This window comes from Bos javanicus, chromosome X (genome assembly GCF_032452875.1).
Source record: "Bos javanicus breed banteng chromosome X, ARS-OSU_banteng_1.0, whole genome shotgun sequence".
NCBI lineage: Eukaryota > Metazoa > Chordata > Mammalia > Artiodactyla > Bovidae > Bos > Bos javanicus.
In genome coordinates this window covers 38,448,318-38,463,338 of record NC_083897.1, presented here as the reverse complement: position 1 = coordinate 38,463,338, position 15,021 = coordinate 38,448,318, and the positions used below count along the sequence as shown (strand labels likewise).

The 15,021-nt window shown below is 57.8% G+C and overlaps 2 protein-coding genes across 5 annotated transcripts; one reads left to right on the top strand and one right to left on the bottom strand.

Annotated features, from left to right (window-relative positions):
* Nucleotides 1-2,417: 2,417 nt before the first annotated feature.
* Nucleotides 2,418-6,337, bottom strand: SSR4 (signal sequence receptor subunit 4). Of its 2 annotated transcripts, none has more exons than XM_061408974.1 (6): nucleotides 6,086-6,337; nucleotides 4,181-4,299; nucleotides 3,334-3,408; nucleotides 3,079-3,168; nucleotides 2,754-2,819; nucleotides 2,418-2,579 (listed from the first exon to the last, which is right to left on the bottom strand). In XM_061408974.1, the coding sequence occupies exons 1-6, from the start codon at nucleotides 6,150-6,152 to the stop codon at nucleotides 2,475-2,477; spliced, it is 522 nt and encodes a 173-aa protein (XP_061264958.1). In that variant the 5' UTR covers nucleotides 6,153-6,337; the 3' UTR covers nucleotides 2,418-2,474. The 2 variants fall into 2 exon arrangements, with proteins under 2 accessions (XP_061264958.1, XP_061264959.1); XM_061408975.1 differs by having other exon boundaries at nucleotides 4,181-4,296; nucleotides 6,086-6,209.
* Nucleotides 6,338-6,447: 110 nt separating this feature from the next.
* IDH3G (isocitrate dehydrogenase (NAD(+)) 3 non-catalytic subunit gamma) lies at nucleotides 6,448-15,003 on the top strand. Of its 3 annotated transcripts, XM_061408971.1 has the most exons (13): nucleotides 6,452-6,589; nucleotides 10,002-10,040; nucleotides 10,361-10,372; nucleotides 10,646-10,743; nucleotides 11,033-11,145; nucleotides 12,083-12,143; nucleotides 12,226-12,358; nucleotides 12,484-12,617; nucleotides 12,802-12,904; nucleotides 12,996-13,142; nucleotides 14,292-14,386; nucleotides 14,470-14,530; nucleotides 14,798-15,003. In XM_061408971.1, exons 1-13 carry the CDS (start codon nucleotides 6,509-6,511, stop codon nucleotides 14,897-14,899), a joined length of 1,179 nt encoding a protein of 392 aa, XP_061264955.1. In that variant the 5' UTR covers nucleotides 6,452-6,508; the 3' UTR covers nucleotides 14,900-15,003. The 3 variants fall into 3 exon arrangements, with proteins under 3 accessions (XP_061264957.1, XP_061264955.1, XP_061264956.1); XM_061408972.1 differs by lacking the exon at nucleotides 10,361-10,372; XM_061408973.1 differs by lacking the exons at nucleotides 10,361-10,372; nucleotides 14,292-14,386; nucleotides 14,470-14,530; nucleotides 14,798-15,003 and adding an exon at nucleotides 13,739-14,257 and having other exon boundaries at nucleotides 6,448-6,589.
* The last annotated feature ends 18 nt before the right edge of the window (nucleotides 15,004-15,021 follow it).

Genomic DNA, 15,021 nt, shown 5'->3' with positions numbered 1-15,021 from the left:
ACCCAGGTGCAGGAAGCGAGGCAGAGACTGGACTCAGGACTGGCAATGGCCTGGTGCTGGCATGCACCTGAGGCCAACACTCTAGCTCTGGTCAGGTCCTAGAGAAGTGGTTCAGGGAGAGCCTTACAGGGCATGGGCTGTGGTCTTCTGGAAGGCAACGGCTAGCACTCATGAGATGTGTCTTTTGACCTGGGCTGGTGGGAACTCCCAGAGTCTCCATCCAGCACAGCAGTCCTGCTCAGTGCCAGGAACCCTGCTAAGTCTAGCAATTCCAGGGACCATGTGTGTGGCCAGCCCTTCAGCTTGGTGTCCTGAACAGGACAGGACACTGCCAGCACCTTAAGTGGGTGGGGATACATTTAAACATTTTCTTGGAAGAGCAATAGACTTCCTCTAATTTGCCAAGATTGGTGTGAGCAAGAAATCAGCCCATAGAAGTGGAGTGCCCTGCTGAATGAACAGCTGGGAGGGAAGACCCAGCATGGCACATGGAACAGCAGTGGTTTCTTCCTGAAAAGGGCAAACAGCTGACATCCTAGGCCTCTGGAGCTGGGGGCTAGGCATGGCAACTCTTGGGACACGAGTGTCCTCGAGAGGGGACACTCCATACATGTCCCTGCAAGAATGGGGTGCCCACGGCCCAACCTGTCACAGAAAACTGGCTAGAGCAGGTGACCAAGGGCACTTACTTTGATGGCTCTAGAGGCACCTCATTCTTGCTCTGAGGTGGGGTGCCAGATGCCCAGGGCTCCTGGGATGGGGTCTAGGACAGGCTTGTAACCTTGGGTCCCCATGTGAGAGCTTAGCTCTCATTGGCTCTGGCAGATGTGTCATCACAATGCCCTGGACCAGCAACTTCACATTTGGGTCTCACCCTCTCCCGGCAGAGTGGTGATGGAACCTGCATCTTAAAGAGCCCCAGCGTGGCCAACTGCTACTGTGCGTTTTTAGGAGCAGTGCTCAACTAGCAAGCACCTATGTGGAATACAGAAAGCCCCTCAGCCAGGGTGCCCTCGCCCCTTCAGGTCTTAGGGGCACTCAGCTGTGACCTGGAACCTCCCTATTCCTGCCAGTCACCCCCTGCCCACCTGAGGGTGGGGGCAAGGAGCAGCTGGGATCCCAGAGTCCTAAGAAGGTTCCCAAACAAGTCCCTCCATGCTCCCAAGGACAGAGCCCACAGGAGATCCCCTACCTGCTCAGGTAGGTTTTGAGTCTACCCTGGTGGCTCAGACGATAAAGCCTCTGCCTACAATGAGGGAGACCCGGGTTCAATCCCTGGGTTGGGAAGATCTCCTGGAGAAGGAAATGGCAACCCACTCCAGTATTCTTGCCTGGAAAACTCCATGGATGGAGAAGCCTGGTAGGCTACAGTCCACGGGGTGGCAAAGAGTCGGACATGACTGAGCGACTTCACTTTCACTTTCCCTTTTGGTGCAGCCTCCCTGGAGGCTTGTTATTCATTCTCTCTGGTAACAGGTGATGGGCGCCAGGTGCTTTGCTGGCTGATCCCAAAACAATCTCTCACTGATGCCCAGGAAGCAGCCAGGTCACAGGTGAGCAAACGTGTGCAGTGGGGAAACACCCTAGGCATTCCCCCCTCACCCACCCGTGGCAGGAGGGAAACTGGACTGGAGGGACGGCTGTGGGTTGACTCGGAGCATGGAGCCTGCACAGGAATGCCTGCCAGGTGCTGGTGGGGCGGGGAGGGGTTGCTAGGAAGCAAGGTGCAAGGCCAGGCTGGAAAGGGCTGACAGTGGGCTCCTCAGAAGCTTGGGCGGGGGCGGGGGGGGGGGGTCTGTCTCTGCCTTTCTCTGGGCCCCACCTGATGTCATGAGACAGGAGCATCCTGGGGGTAACTGGCTGGAGCAGAGAGCCTGCAAGGACTATCCCCCAGAGAGCTACTGGAACTCGATTCAACAGCATCAGCTCCATAGGGGTGCCTGCAACACCCCCCAGGAAAAACACAAAGTACTGGGGTGTGGCTTGTGCCCCGAGTTCCAAAGCCCAGGAACCCTTCCAAAGGCCAGAAGGGCTGCGCCTGCATATGCTACTAACCCCTGAGTTCCAGGCAAGCTTCCCACACCACTGTCCCTGGGACCCTGCCCTCACAGTGGCAGGTGGTCAGAAGGCCCTTCCCTAGGTGGGCCCAGGCAGGCTGGGTGAGGGCAGGCAGACAAGGCCACACTCTTCCAGAAGACGGGTGGGAGGGAAACCATGAAGGCAACCCTGAGAGATGCTGGGCACTGAGCATTCAGTCCCAAAAACCATCTGAGGGCTAAGAATGGAGTGGTAGTGACAGCCAAGGAATGAAGCAGACACACATGAGGAGGAGAGGACCTCCAGACCTGTGCCGTCTGCTCGGGTGGATGGATGCTGGGCACCCAGCTCTGCCCATGTGCGTGACCCAGCTCCAGTGCTCAGGATAGCCAATAGCTCTTTATTCAAAGAAGCAAGGGTGGGGGCGGGCACCACCCTCAGGCCTGGATGTGGCTCTTGGCGCTGAAGGCAAGGTAGTAGATCACTAGTCCGATGGCTGCGGCCAGGACTTCAGTGGAGACCCAGGGCCCGTTCCAGGTACCCTGCAAGAAAGGAGAACCATGGTCTCCTTAGACGGGGGAGGGGGCCAGCCACTCCAGGGGGCACAAAGACACGCCACCCACCTTGGCGAAGCCCCCAGTGCCCCCTCAAAGGTGAGGCTGGCCATGTGCCCCACCCCTTCCCCTGGGCTGAGCCAGTCCCCTCCTCCAGCTTACCCGATGGTCTACGCTGACTGTGAATAGAGGTGGGATGACAGAAACGTCCTCATTGTTTCTCTGAGCCTGTGAGGGAGGTGCTGGGGTCAGGGGGCTCTGCCGGGTGGGCAGGTTGAGGCAGAACCCTGCCCAGAGTTGTGGGAGAAGAGAGGTGGGCAAAGGAAAGGCATGGGGCTAGCTGGGGTGGGCGGTCAGGCAGGAAGGTGGCTACCCATCCATCCTGCTCTGAGTTGGGAAGGGGGATGGGGATTGCAGGGGAGAGAAAGCTGTGGCTGTGGGCTGCACCCTCCCTCCAACAGGCCTGGGGGGCTCTGGGGACACTCACCTTCCTCAAGAGGCTATAGGACTCCTCATCAAAGAACCGGACCTCATAGGTGCCCGCATGGGCGCTCTTGTGATCTAGGCTCCAGGACACCTGGGTGGGGTGCGTTTGGCAAGGGGTGGATACGATGGGCGTGCTGCTGCTACCAGCGCACAGAGTCCAAGGACCTCAGCTCAGCTGGCCAAGCCGCCCAGGGCTTCAGGCTGCACCTGCGAGCAGGTGGCCTCCCCCTAAAGTGACGGCCACAGCCTCCCTTACCTGGTAACGTCCCACGTCCTGGCCCCGGGTGACAGGAAATTGTTTTCCACTGACGTCAGCATAGAGAGCCATGTTCTGGGGGGAGGGGATAAAAAGAGAGTCACCTTCTCCCTTCTTGTGCTGTCTGTGAGGTTCCGCTATGCCCACGCCTAGGGTAAGTAGGTTGCCAGGCAGAGTCAGGGACTGTGCTGGGTCTGGTAGGGGCACCAAGTGAGAACCATGGGGGCCAGTCTCTCCATGTTGGTCTTGCTCCTTGGGGACCACACCTCCCCGCTGGCCTGGCCTCCCTAATCCCCAGCAAGCCTGTTAGGTGAACAGGGGTGAGATGACTGAAGTGTTCTCTTTTCTTCTCTTGAGTCTGGAAGTGAGTACTGGGATCAGGGGCACCCAAGGAGCTGCCTAAAGAAGGTGGTACCTAAGAAAGCCCAACTTCCATCTTTCTTTGGGCCTTCAGGTTGCAGGGACCCAGGCCAGGGCTGCTCAGTTTTTAAGTCACCAAATGCCCACGTAGACACACGTTTCAGCCAAGAGCAACCAGAAAGGGGATACAGGAGCCCTGGGGCTGAGCCTGGCTCTCTCTCTTCCCATGAGCATGCTTTCCAGACACAGCAAAGTGTCTGCCTACACTGCTGCGTGGGGGAAAAGTAGACCTGGCCGGTGAGCTGGATGTTCTTTAGTCACCTGTGCCCTGTGCTTGCCTTCAGCTGGGCAGCGAAACCCTGATGCTCGCTCTGTCCTCGTGGAGCCCTGGGTCTGGGCTCACCTGGTGCTACTGAGGACCCAAAGGCTCAGGCTCCCTGCCCACCTCTGAGCCTTTGCCCTCTTGGCTGAAGCCCTGCTGCCTCACCTGGACCCTGTTCTTGCAAGTCAAGGAGATCTCCACGATGAAGACAGTCTCAGTAGAAATGACAGCATCCGAGGTGGTATAGTAGGAAGGGGTGATCTGGGGCTCCACACAGGCCTCTGCTGCAGGGAGGAGGCAGAGAGGGAGGGATAAGGCCTGGCTTTCGCTCACTGAGTTGCAGGGCAGAAGGGACCACCCTACCCCACTTCCCAGAGCTCATCCACTAAAGACACAATGGGCCCTTTGGACCCTGCCAGGTGGAGTCTGGGAGACGGATCCAAATGACCAATCAGAAGTGCAGGGGACAAGAGGGGTGGGGTAGCCTTTAAGGAAGGCAGAGAAAGGGGGATGGGAAGACTGTGTGTGTGGAACCTCGATGTCAGGGCAAAAGAACAGGTGAGCATGTTGGGGGGTGGGAAGTGCACTGTGTGAATTCACTGCACAACTCAACTCTGTACCTGGACCTACAGACAGAAAAACCATGCAATGGTTTAGGGATACAGCCTGCCCTGGAATACCCCAAAAGCCCAGGGCTAGGCTGACCTCAATTCAGAGCCGCAAGGCCCTAGCTAGTTGACTGAAGACGTGCTCTGCAGACATAAAAGCACAAAAACTTATGCGGGCTTCCCACATGAAGGGTCTCTGCCCCAGACAGTTGACAGAAAGCCAAGACTGGCCCCAGCGGTTCCGGAGGAAAGGAAATGGGCGATCTGGGTCCAGACGCACAACTTGTCCTCCTGCTGCCCTGAGAGAAAGGACACACCCTCACCATCTCCACACTGCTAGAGGCCACAGGGAAGGAAAGGTTTCACCAGGCACCAGCTGCTCTAACGCGGTGTCAGGGCAGGGCCATGACTTAGGCTGAGGCTTGGGACTGAACCAGTGGGAGGAAGATGCCTGGGAATGTCGGTGGGAAGTGGTTCTCAGGAGCCACGTTCCCCAGATGCTTCCACACTTTGCCAAGTTTGACCTTCCTCCAGACGCGGGAAAGCACAGTTTCATGGTCAGGTTTGTCCTTTCCAGGCATCACTGCCTAGAGCATGGGGAGTTCCTGAGGAGCCAGTGACCAGGGTGTGGGTTGGGTGGCCACTGAGGCTGGTGAAACACTCCAGGCCATCAGGGGTGCTGGCCTGAAGTAGGGCAGATAAAGTGCTCAAAGTGGTCCTAACCCAGTCCAGGCCCCCAGGCCCATTGTGGGCTCCTGGAAGGACCTCCTGCTAAACCCACTTCTGGACTCCAGTGTCAGTCAGAACTCAGCCGGGCCACTGTTAACAACCTCTCAAGAATGTGAAGCCATCTGACTCTGCTGAAAAACCCTATACGGATCCAACAAGGCCTTAGGGGACACAAACCAAGCGTCTGATCCAGACACTCATCTTTCCCTCTTCAGGTCCCTTCTAACTCGTCTGCACTCTGGGCCCTTCTGCCTGGACCGTCTCTGCTTCCTCGCTTCACTCGGAGCCCCATTCCTAGGGAGGCCTGACCCCACATCGGGTCAGATGGTTCCTCTCCACCGGCTCAGTTTCTCGCTCCGATCGCCCTACACTGCAGAGCTTTGCTCCTGTCCACTCCCCTCCCCGCCCAGATCGGGGGCTCTAGGAGTGGCGGCAGGGACGAGTGTCACTTTCCCTGCTGGAGCTGGGGCCAGGCGCACAGAAAGGCTCTGGGAGTCTTCCTCACTGGAGCAGACGGGGCACAGATCAGGCTGTTTCTTCCAGCAGCTCAGCTGCTGGGTGAACGTGTGTGGTGCACGAGAGCATGGTGGCCTCGGCCGCCGCGACCAGAGACCACCTGCCTCTCAGAGGGAGAAGGCCCAGACCCCCGCTCTGCCCGCACCCGTCCTCCCCCGACGCACCACCAGTCGTGGGTGAGAGGCTCGCCAGAAAAGAACTCCGGCCAGGCCGCTACCTGAGCAGCAGGAGAGACCGGACAGCAGCAGTAGCGCCAGGGCGCCGAGAGATGCCAGCGCCGCCATCGCCTGTTCTCTGCCAAGGGAAAAAGAGAGTGGTTAGCCTGAACACGAGGAGTAGACGAGGAAGCGCGACGCGTCAGCGGCCGCCGCAGCCAATCGGGCGCCGGCGGGCTGGGCGGGCCTCTGACGTCGCCGGCGGTACTGACGTGTCTCCTCCCCGGACCAGGCACCCAGCCGACCGCCCCCCAAAGATGGCGGCGGCGGCGCCTCCGGCGCCGGAAAAAGGCGTGGGAAACCGGCGCGGCCGTGTGCGTGCGTACTGCCGGGACCACGCCCCCTCCCGAGACGTCGCGCTCCGCCGAGCTCTCGCGAGAGCGGCAGCTGCGTGTCGGAACCTGCGGCTGTCTTCACGTTCTGTCATGGCGCTGAAGGTGGCGACGGCCGCGGGCGGCGCTGTGAAGGCAGCGCTCAGGCCGGCCCTCCTCTGGCGTCCTTGGGAGGTGAGAGGGAGGAGCGGCCCACGGGGACATCCGCCGGACTCACTAAGAGCTGTTAGCAACTCGGCGGGGTTAGGCGGGCCGCCGCCGCGCTCGGACCGTTCTGGAGCCCGATTGGCTGCGGGCCTCACGGGGAGGGGAGCGTGTCGCGGCCCGGGGTTGATTGGCCACCTCCGCTGTCAGTGAAGGGGTTAGCTTAAGTTGACCCTGGTCTGGCGCTCCAGGAGTCTGCATGTGGTGGCGGGGGAGTTCCCGGCGAGCGGGGGGCAGTGTCACTTCCCAGTGTCCTTGTGGGAACCCTTGTGAGGCGGTCGCGTGTCCGGCCCGCCTTGCTCCTGTGCTCCTGGGAATCCGTTCCCGGCCGCCCGTCCTCCTCGGATTTCCCTCTTATGAACCGCTTTGCCACCTCTCCCAGTGGAGGTGGCCAGTCTGATTTTTCGGTGCCCCAGGGGCTTTCCCACCCTGCAGGCGCTGGGAATGGGAAGGAGCTAGGATTCCTGAAGCTGGCGGCGGGTCGGGAGGCCGCGAGGACTTTGCTTCCATCGTTCTCTGTTTAGGATCTTGCTTGTTCGGGTCTGATTCCTCTCGTGACACACTTCCATGAGGATAGTGTAGTCCCTAGGTGGGTGGGAAGTCCTAAGCGTCATCAAGTCGGGACTGGCCCGAAGGGATAAGAGGTCTGACCTCTCTCTCTCGGCTCCAGTTTCCCCTCGCTGTCAAAGAATCCACCCACCTCTGACCTTCCAGAACTCAGTGACTTTGCTGACACTCCTTGCGGTCACATCTCCTGGCATGCTTCCCCGCTCTGAGCCTTTGGGAAGGCTGGCCTGTCGCAGCTTCTGCCTTATTAAATTCTGTGTTAAGTGCTGACTTCTCCCACTTGCTGGCGAGAGGCTTTCTAAAGGTTCCTGGCCGCTAGGCTCTTGCAGGATCCTGATGGGGACATTTGTCTCCTTGCTGACTTCACCTGTGTGTGTGCTTGTGTTCATATTGGGCCGGGAATGAGGAGACTGAAAGGCTGCTAGCTGGGGAATGCCTTGCCCCAGACTGGTTGTCTTGGGTATGGGAACCTTTAGAGATGAAGCCCAGATCTTTGGTCCCAGTTAGTGGGACCTTGTGGGAAAACATGCAGACACCATTGGTACTTGATCCAACAGAAACATACTGAAGAGAGAAACTTCACTAAGGTGTGCAGCACAGGAGCCCTTTGGTTGAATCACATACCATTCTGGAGTGCTTTCTGTGGTACTCTGAAAGGACGAGGGTAACAGTCCACCTTCCTGCTTGATGAACAAGCTGGAGACCAATGCATGTATCACATCTTGCCTTGTCCTGGGGTCCTTTGATGGATAGGTTCACAGAATCTTTGTAACTCTCTGAAGGAAGGGGCCTGAGTCTGTCCAGAGCAAGGTCAGGGAAGTTGCTATCCCGAGAGCTCTCTGGGTCTTTGGCCAAAGCTGGATGGAACATGTAGCATTGGGACCAGATGAGGGAGAGGTTCAGCCCTGGTGGTAGTCATGGGACCCACGGTCTGGTGGGGGGTTCTTGCACTGAAATAGAGCCAGGCACGGTGTGAGTGGTGGCTCACCATCGTGGCCAGGTCACCTGCCCCGTGCCTGTGGGCCTCAGAGAGCTGGAACCCAGGAGGAATTAGCTGGCAGCCATAGGGGCCAGCCCAGCATCTCCTCATTGGTCACCAGCCTTGCACACTGGCCTGAGGGGCTGCTGAGGTGAAGGGGAGCCCTCATCCCTCAGCTCGGGACTGAACAGCTTGCATACCTCTTTTCACTTAATGCTTCCAGTGGTCAGATAAAGTAGGCACCTCTGTTCCATGGATTTCAGGTAAGGGGAAGAAGCTTAGCAAGGTTAAGCTGTTTGCCACCAGGAGTAGTGGATGGAGGCTTTGGACTGAGGTCTCCCTAGTCTCAGAACCTGCCATATCTTTCTTCATCTTTTGATGTGTTCAGTTCAGTCAAGAAATGTGTTTCGTGTCCCAGCTCTGGACCAGGCATTCTTCTGGGTCCTGGGGTGATAGTAGGAGATCAGACAGACACCGCGTCCACTCTCTGGGGCTTAAGGGTTGGAGAAGGAGTGAGGCAGCCATAACCTAGGGAGATGGGGATTGGGAGGAAGGGAACGAGTAGGGCTTTGCAGCCCAAGGGGACCAGCAGCTCAGCAGCCTTAGGGCATCGGGAAGGCTTCCTGGAGGAAGGGCAGTCTAAGCCACCATGTGCAAGTTTGTGTCGAGAGCCTATAGAGAGATGAATCTAGATACTGACAGTTGCTAGAAGGCAAACAGAAAAACCCCAAGCATGCATCTGGCTCCTGATCCGGGGGCTCCGCGGATCAGTAGAAACCCAAGGAGCATCTTGTCCTGTTCATCACCCCCTTCCTAACTCCTATACCTGCAGAGCTTTGTGCAAGTGGGTACCTTGTGAAAACCAGCCGGAGAGACCCACATGGGGTGGTCAGCCTCTGCCTGAGCTTTCTAGACTCCTAGCAGGAAGGCAAGGCTCTTTGGGAAATGGCCACAGTGACTATCATTGGCTGGCATCCTCTGCTGCTCCCCCAGCAGGCAAGTGGCAGGGCATCCCTGAGTGAGAAGGAGGGACTGTGGCTCAGTCCCCGCCTCTTTGCATTGAGCGGCACACAGGTGGGGCTCCCCAGAGAGGAAAGTGTGAGCCTGTAGCCCCCTGTGGCAGGAGCTGGGACCTGGGCTTCTTCCTCCAGGTAAGTGTGGGGACTCCAGATGGGTCCCTCTGAGCACCTGTCGCATTTGACTCAAGTGGCTGTTGCTCTGAAGCTCTCAGGCATGGCACCGACATGACCACGTGTGGCCGTTGCAAGTGGGGGGGTTGGGGACATCTGTCATCCACGCAGGCCACGAAGCATCTTTGCAAACCTTTATAAAGGCCTTAATTAAGGATGAGCATCTGCTCTTCTTCTGATCCTAGAGGGCTATTCCCCATGTGGCCAGTAGGGCTAATCTTTGGCTGGGCAGAGGGCTGGGTGCTATCTTTTCCCCTCTGGTTTCCATGATCCGGATCGTCGCCATGTTCTGTCTGTATGCTGCTTTTGTAGTAAGGAGACGTGATGGAAAAAAATGACATGCATCACGGTCGTGGTAGCCTTGTGGTTTGCTATTATGGTTTCCCTTTTGTACTGTGTTGAGTGTGCCAATTTCTGCTCACTCAACAGACCGCACTGAGCAGGAAAAATTGGCTGAGAAAACTCAGAAACAGCAAAAGGCGGGGAGGGAAGCGTCAACATTTCTGTAAATGTCTTTGGACAGCGGAAGCTCCAGAGCCACAGGGCCTATCTGGGCATGGTGGGGGTGCCCACCTCCCCTGCCAGGAGCTCGGCTGACCCTGGCCAACTTGACAACAACCACTGGCATCTGGGTTCTCTCTGCCAGGTTCTAGGTTCCCACGAGGCCCCCCGGAGGAGCTTCTCAGTAAGTAACCTGCCCTAGTGCATACAGGCACGTGTCCGTCTGTACGTGTGTGCAGAAGAGTGTGTGTGCAGGTGCATGTGGATGGGTTTGTGGGCACCTGGGGTGTAGAGGGGTGTGTGTGTGGGCACATGTGTGTGCCACGCCTCTTGGCTCTGTTCCCTCCATGTGTCCCCTGAGGCGCAATCTCCACCTCTCCTCCTTCCCTCCTCTCCTCTCCTCCTCCCCTGAACCCTGGGGGCAAAGCCTGGTTCCCTGGGCCCTGCCTTGTTCTTCTAACCTCGGCTGATCTGTGTCTTCTTCCTTCCTGTCCCCGCCTCTAGCAACAAACAATTGTGAGTATCCTTCCCGCCTGCCTGTTTGTCAGGTTGGGGGCTTTTAGTGGCTTTGGGGTTGACCCAGTTCCAGGCGGAGGTGGGACCTGCTTCTGTGGTTGCCCTCCTGACTTGGGGGGACTGCAACCCCCCACGAGCAGCGCTGCACTGTGGGTGGGGCAGGGCATATGGTTGGGGTACCCTGAGTTGGCACCTCCCAATTGGCTGGCCCACTGAGTCAGGACTCGAGGGAGGAAGGGAACTGAAGGCCTGCCCCCTCCCCCTCCCTTCCAGCCCCCGTCGGCGAAGTATGGTGGGCGACACACGGTGACCATGATCCCGGGAGATGGCATTGGGCCAGAGCTCATGCTGCACGTCAAGTCAGTGTTCAGGTATAGAGGGGGACCCTGAGAACGGGGCACCATGAGGGTAGCGAGCCAGTGGTGGGCAGCCCCTTGTCCTGGTGCCTGCCCTCCTGCCAGGCTGAGCCGGGTGAGGGGGAGGGCAGAACCCAAGCGACTCATGCCTTCTTGGAGTGTCAGGGCACCCCCATCAGCTGGCACAGCTAGGCTCAGTCTCCCCTTGGCCAGAGCCCAGGCAGAGTGGGCAACAGCAGAGGAGAGACCTCTGTGCCCTGTGCTCGGGGCCTGGGATCACCGTCCTGATCCCACTCTGCCCCAGGCATGCATGTGTGCCTGTGGACTTTGAAGAGGTGCACGTGAGCTCCACCGCGGACGAGGAGGACATCCGCAATGCCATCATGGCCATCCGTCGGAACCGCGTAGCCCTGAAGGGTGAGACTCCCTTGTGAGCTGACCCTTGTCCTTGGGCGCCCATGGGTGCTGCACCTCGGTGGTCTCGGTGTCACTAGCTGCTGTGGGAGCCTGTCTAGGCGTGGGCTCCCTCCCGCCTGGGGCCGCCCTCTTTGCTGGAGTCAGCTGTGGCTCTCAGAGTCTTCCTTCACACGCTGGGTGTCACACTGATGCAGGTTTAAGCCCCCACTGGTGGCCTTGGCTCTAGTTGGCACAGCTGTGGAAGTTACAGCTAGGAGCTTGACCCTCGCTGAGTGTTCCTCGGTTGGGTCCAGCTCCTTAAACTTTCCATCACTCATTCTGCACACTTGAGCCCATCACCTGCTCTGTAGGAGCAGTGAGTGAGCCGAGACAAAGGTAGAGATGCAGGCCCTGGCTGTTGCCTGGAGGGGCTGACATGCCAATGATAGGGTGCCCGAGGTAGCCCCGTGGGGACCTGAGAAGGGCCCCCTCAACTTGGCATTCTCTGACTGCCTTCTCTCAGGGGCAGCTGGCCCTCTGGGTGCCCTGGTTCCAGCCAAGGTGAAGGCGTGGTCTTTTACAGGCAACTCTTGCCTGCCCCTGAGCTGGAGCTCTTGTGGCACCTTGACACAAGGCCTGGCACGAACCCTGGCCAAGCTGCCCTTGCAGCTGGACCCTGGCCTTGCCAAGCCTCACCCAGGGTCTCGCAAGACCTTCTGGCTAGCTGCCAGCTGTTTTCATCCCTTCCTTCATTTAGTATTTATCGAGCGTCTGTTATGTGCCAGGAAGCCATCAGTGAACTCAACACTCAGACGCACACATCCATCCGCCCTCATGGCACTTCGACTGCAAGTGTGCTAGGGTGTTCTGTGAAGCCCTGCTCCCACCAGCTCAAATGCGGGAGTACACTGGAGCCTGGGCCCTTCTCCAGCCTGCTGGTCTTGTTTCTGTCCTGCAGGCAACATTGAAACAAACCACAACCTGCCCCCATCCCACAAATCGCGAAACAACATCCTTCGGTGAGAGCCAAGGGCGCAGCGTGGGTGCTGGGTGGGGATGGTGGTGGCCGCGGCCGGCTGATCTGATTTGGTACACCTGCAGCACCAGCCTGGACCTCTATGCCAACGTCATCCACTGTAAGAGCCTGCCAGGTGTGGTGACCCGGCATCGGGACATTGATATCCTCATTGTCCGGGAGAACACAGAGGGCGAGTACAGCAGCCTGGAACACGAGGTGAGTGGGGCGCAGGGGGCACCTGGCTAGGCCGGTAGTCAGGAAGGCCATGCCTGGACAGAACCTCATGCCAGAGGGCAGGCTCCGACAGGATATGAGTCTCCTGTCCCTCCTCGCCTTCCCAGAGTGTGGCGGGCGTGGTAGAGAGCCTGAAGATCATCACCAAGGCCAAGTCCCTGCGTATTGCTGAGTACGCCTTCCAACTGGCCCAGGAGAGCGGGCGCAAGAAAGTGACAGCCGTGCACAAGGCCAACATCATGTACGTCCCCAACGCTGCCCCTCTGCACCAGGGCCCAGGCCTGCTCTCAGTGCACACATCGGGGGGAGGTGGAACGGGGTTCTTCCCACTCTGCAAATGGGACTGGTGGTTCTGTGGTGTTGGTGAATACCGTCCCTCTGGTGGGTGGTGGCCGTGGCCAAGCTGGTGTCCTGCATCACCCTAGGAAACTGGGCGATGGGCTTTTCCTCCAGTGCTGCAGGGAAGTGGCAGCCCGCTACCCCCAGATCACCTTTGAGAATATGATTGTGGACAACACCACCATGCAGGTAGTTGGGCTGCCATGCTGCATGGGCCCCTGCCCTGGGTGCATGGGCCTGCTGGTGCTCCAACTCCTGACTGCTGCTCCCCACCCCACAGCTGGTGTCCCGGCCCCAGCAGTTTGATGTCATGGTGATGCCCAATCTCTATGGCAACATCGTCAACAACGTCTGTGCTGGGCTAGTTGGGGGCCCCGGCCTTGTGGCTGGGGCCAACTATGGCCATGTGTATGCCGTGTTTGAGACGGTGAGTGCCACCAGCGATGCCAAGGTCATGGGCCTTTGTGAACTAGGGCTCAGTCAGTTCAGTTGCTCAGTCGTGTCTGACCCTTTGCCACCCCATGGACTGCAATCATGCTAGTCCTCCCTGTCCATCACCAATTCCTAGAGCTTGCTCAAACTCATGTCCATTGAGTCGGTGATGCCATCCAACCATCTCATCCTCTGTCGTCCCCTTCTCCTCCCACCTTAAATCTTCCCCAGCATCAAGGTCTTTCCCAAGGACTCAGTTCTTCCCATCATGTGGCCAAAGTATTGGAGCTTCAGCTTCAACATCAGTCCTTCCACTGAATATTCAGGACTGATTTCCTTTAGGATTGACTGGTTTGACCTCCTTGCAGTCCAGGGGACTCTTAAGAGTCTTCTCCAACACCACAGTTCAAAAGCATCAATTCTTTGGCACTCAGCTTGCTTTATGGTCCAACTCTCACACCCATACTTGAAAGTGAAAGTGGAGTTGCTCAGTCAGTGTCCAACTCCTTGCGACCCCATGGAGTGTAGCTCTTCTGTCCACGGGATCCTCTGGGCAAGTACACTGGAGTGGGTTGCCGTTTCCTTCTCCAGGGGATCTTCATCTTTCCAACCCAGGGATTGAACCCTGGTCTCCAGCATTGCAGACAGACTCTCTACCATCTGAGCCACAAGGGAAGTCCACATACGTTACTACTGGAAAAACCATAGCTTTGACTAGATGGACTTTTGTCAACAAAGGTCGGCAAAAAACTATAGCTCATACACTTTCTAGTTCAGTCATTGAAAGTAAATTATTTAGTGGTTTCTAGAATATTCCAAATTTTGCAAACATCCCCACTAATTCTAGAACATTTTCATCACCATAGAGAGAAATTTTGTAGGCCCTTGCCCTCTGCGATGGCCCACTCTGTAGAGCATGCTTCTCTCTGAATCTGAATGAATCCACTTCTTACCAAAAAAAAAAAAAAAAAAGAAATCTGGTAATTGTGGCCAGCATTCTCTTTCCCTTCCCCCCAGCCCCTCGCACCAATCTCATCTGCTCAGTCTCTGGATTTGCCTGTTCTGGACAGTTCACACCAATGCAGGATACCCTCAACATTCTTACATTCACCAGCCCCCTCCTTTTTCATGTCGCCTCTTCCAGGCTACAAGGAACACAGGGAAGAGTATTGCCAATAAGAACATTGCCAACCCCACAGCTACACTGCTGGCAAGTTGCATGATGCTTGACCACCTCAAGTAAGTGGCTTCTCAATGCCCGGCCATCAGCCCCCAGACTGCGAACGAGGCCCAGAGGACTGAATTCTGTTCTTCTTCCTCAGGCTGCACTCCTATGCCACCTCCATCCGCAAGGCCGTCCTGGCATCCATGGACAATGAAAACGTGAGGCCCCCCAACCCCCACCCCTCTCCCAGGTTGAGCTGATAGGACGCCCAAGGGGCTGGAAATGGTGACCTAGCGCCACCATGAGGAGGGTGACACCAGGTTGGCTGGGCCTTCTTGGCCTTAGCTGGTACTGCGGCCCCCCTGGTGGCCCTTCCAGCTCCTGCAGGCCACAGAGTGTAGTGGGCAGCCCTGGGCTGCCTGCAGGCCAGGGCTCAGGGATTGGCCGGATCCTGGTGTGTGCCCAAGTTTGCCCGTCTCCTGCAGATGCACACCCCAGACATCGGGGGCCAGGGCACCACGTCAGAAGCCATCCAGGACATCATCCGCCATATCCGTGTCATTAACGGTCGGGCCGTGGAGGCCTAGGCTGTCCCCAGGACTGTTTAGGCCCACTCTTCAGATCTGCTTGGCGCCACCAGCACCCTGGGTGGCTCAGTGGGCGGACCCAGAATAAACCCACTTCCGCCCCAGCCCTTGGTGGCGTGCTT

Excerpts from the sequence above, each read along its gene's own strand:
- SSR4 (XM_061408974.1), bottom strand. The coding sequence starts at position 6,152 with ATGGCGGCGCTGGCATCTCTCGGCGCCCTGGCGCTACTGCTGCTGTCC. Across the intron at positions 2,820-3,078 it reads CCTATAGCCTCTTGAGGAAG|GCTCAGAGAAACAATGAGGA; the intron begins GTGAGTGTCCCC and ends CCTCCCTCACAG. Across the intron at positions 2,580-2,753 it reads CAGTCAGCGTAGACCATCGG|GGTACCTGGAACGGGCCCTG; the intron begins GTAAGCTGGAGG and ends CCTTTCTTGCAG.
- IDH3G (XM_061408971.1), top strand. The coding sequence starts at position 6,509 with ATGGCGCTGAAGGTGGCGACGGCCGCGGGCGGCGCTGTGAAGGCAGCG. Across the intron at positions 12,905-12,995 it reads TGGACAACACCACCATGCAG|CTGGTGTCCCGGCCCCAGCA; the intron begins GTAGTTGGGCTG and ends CCCACCCCACAG. Across the intron at positions 14,531-14,797 it reads CATCCATGGACAATGAAAAC|ATGCACACCCCAGACATCGG; the intron begins GTGAGGCCCCCC and ends CGTCTCCTGCAG.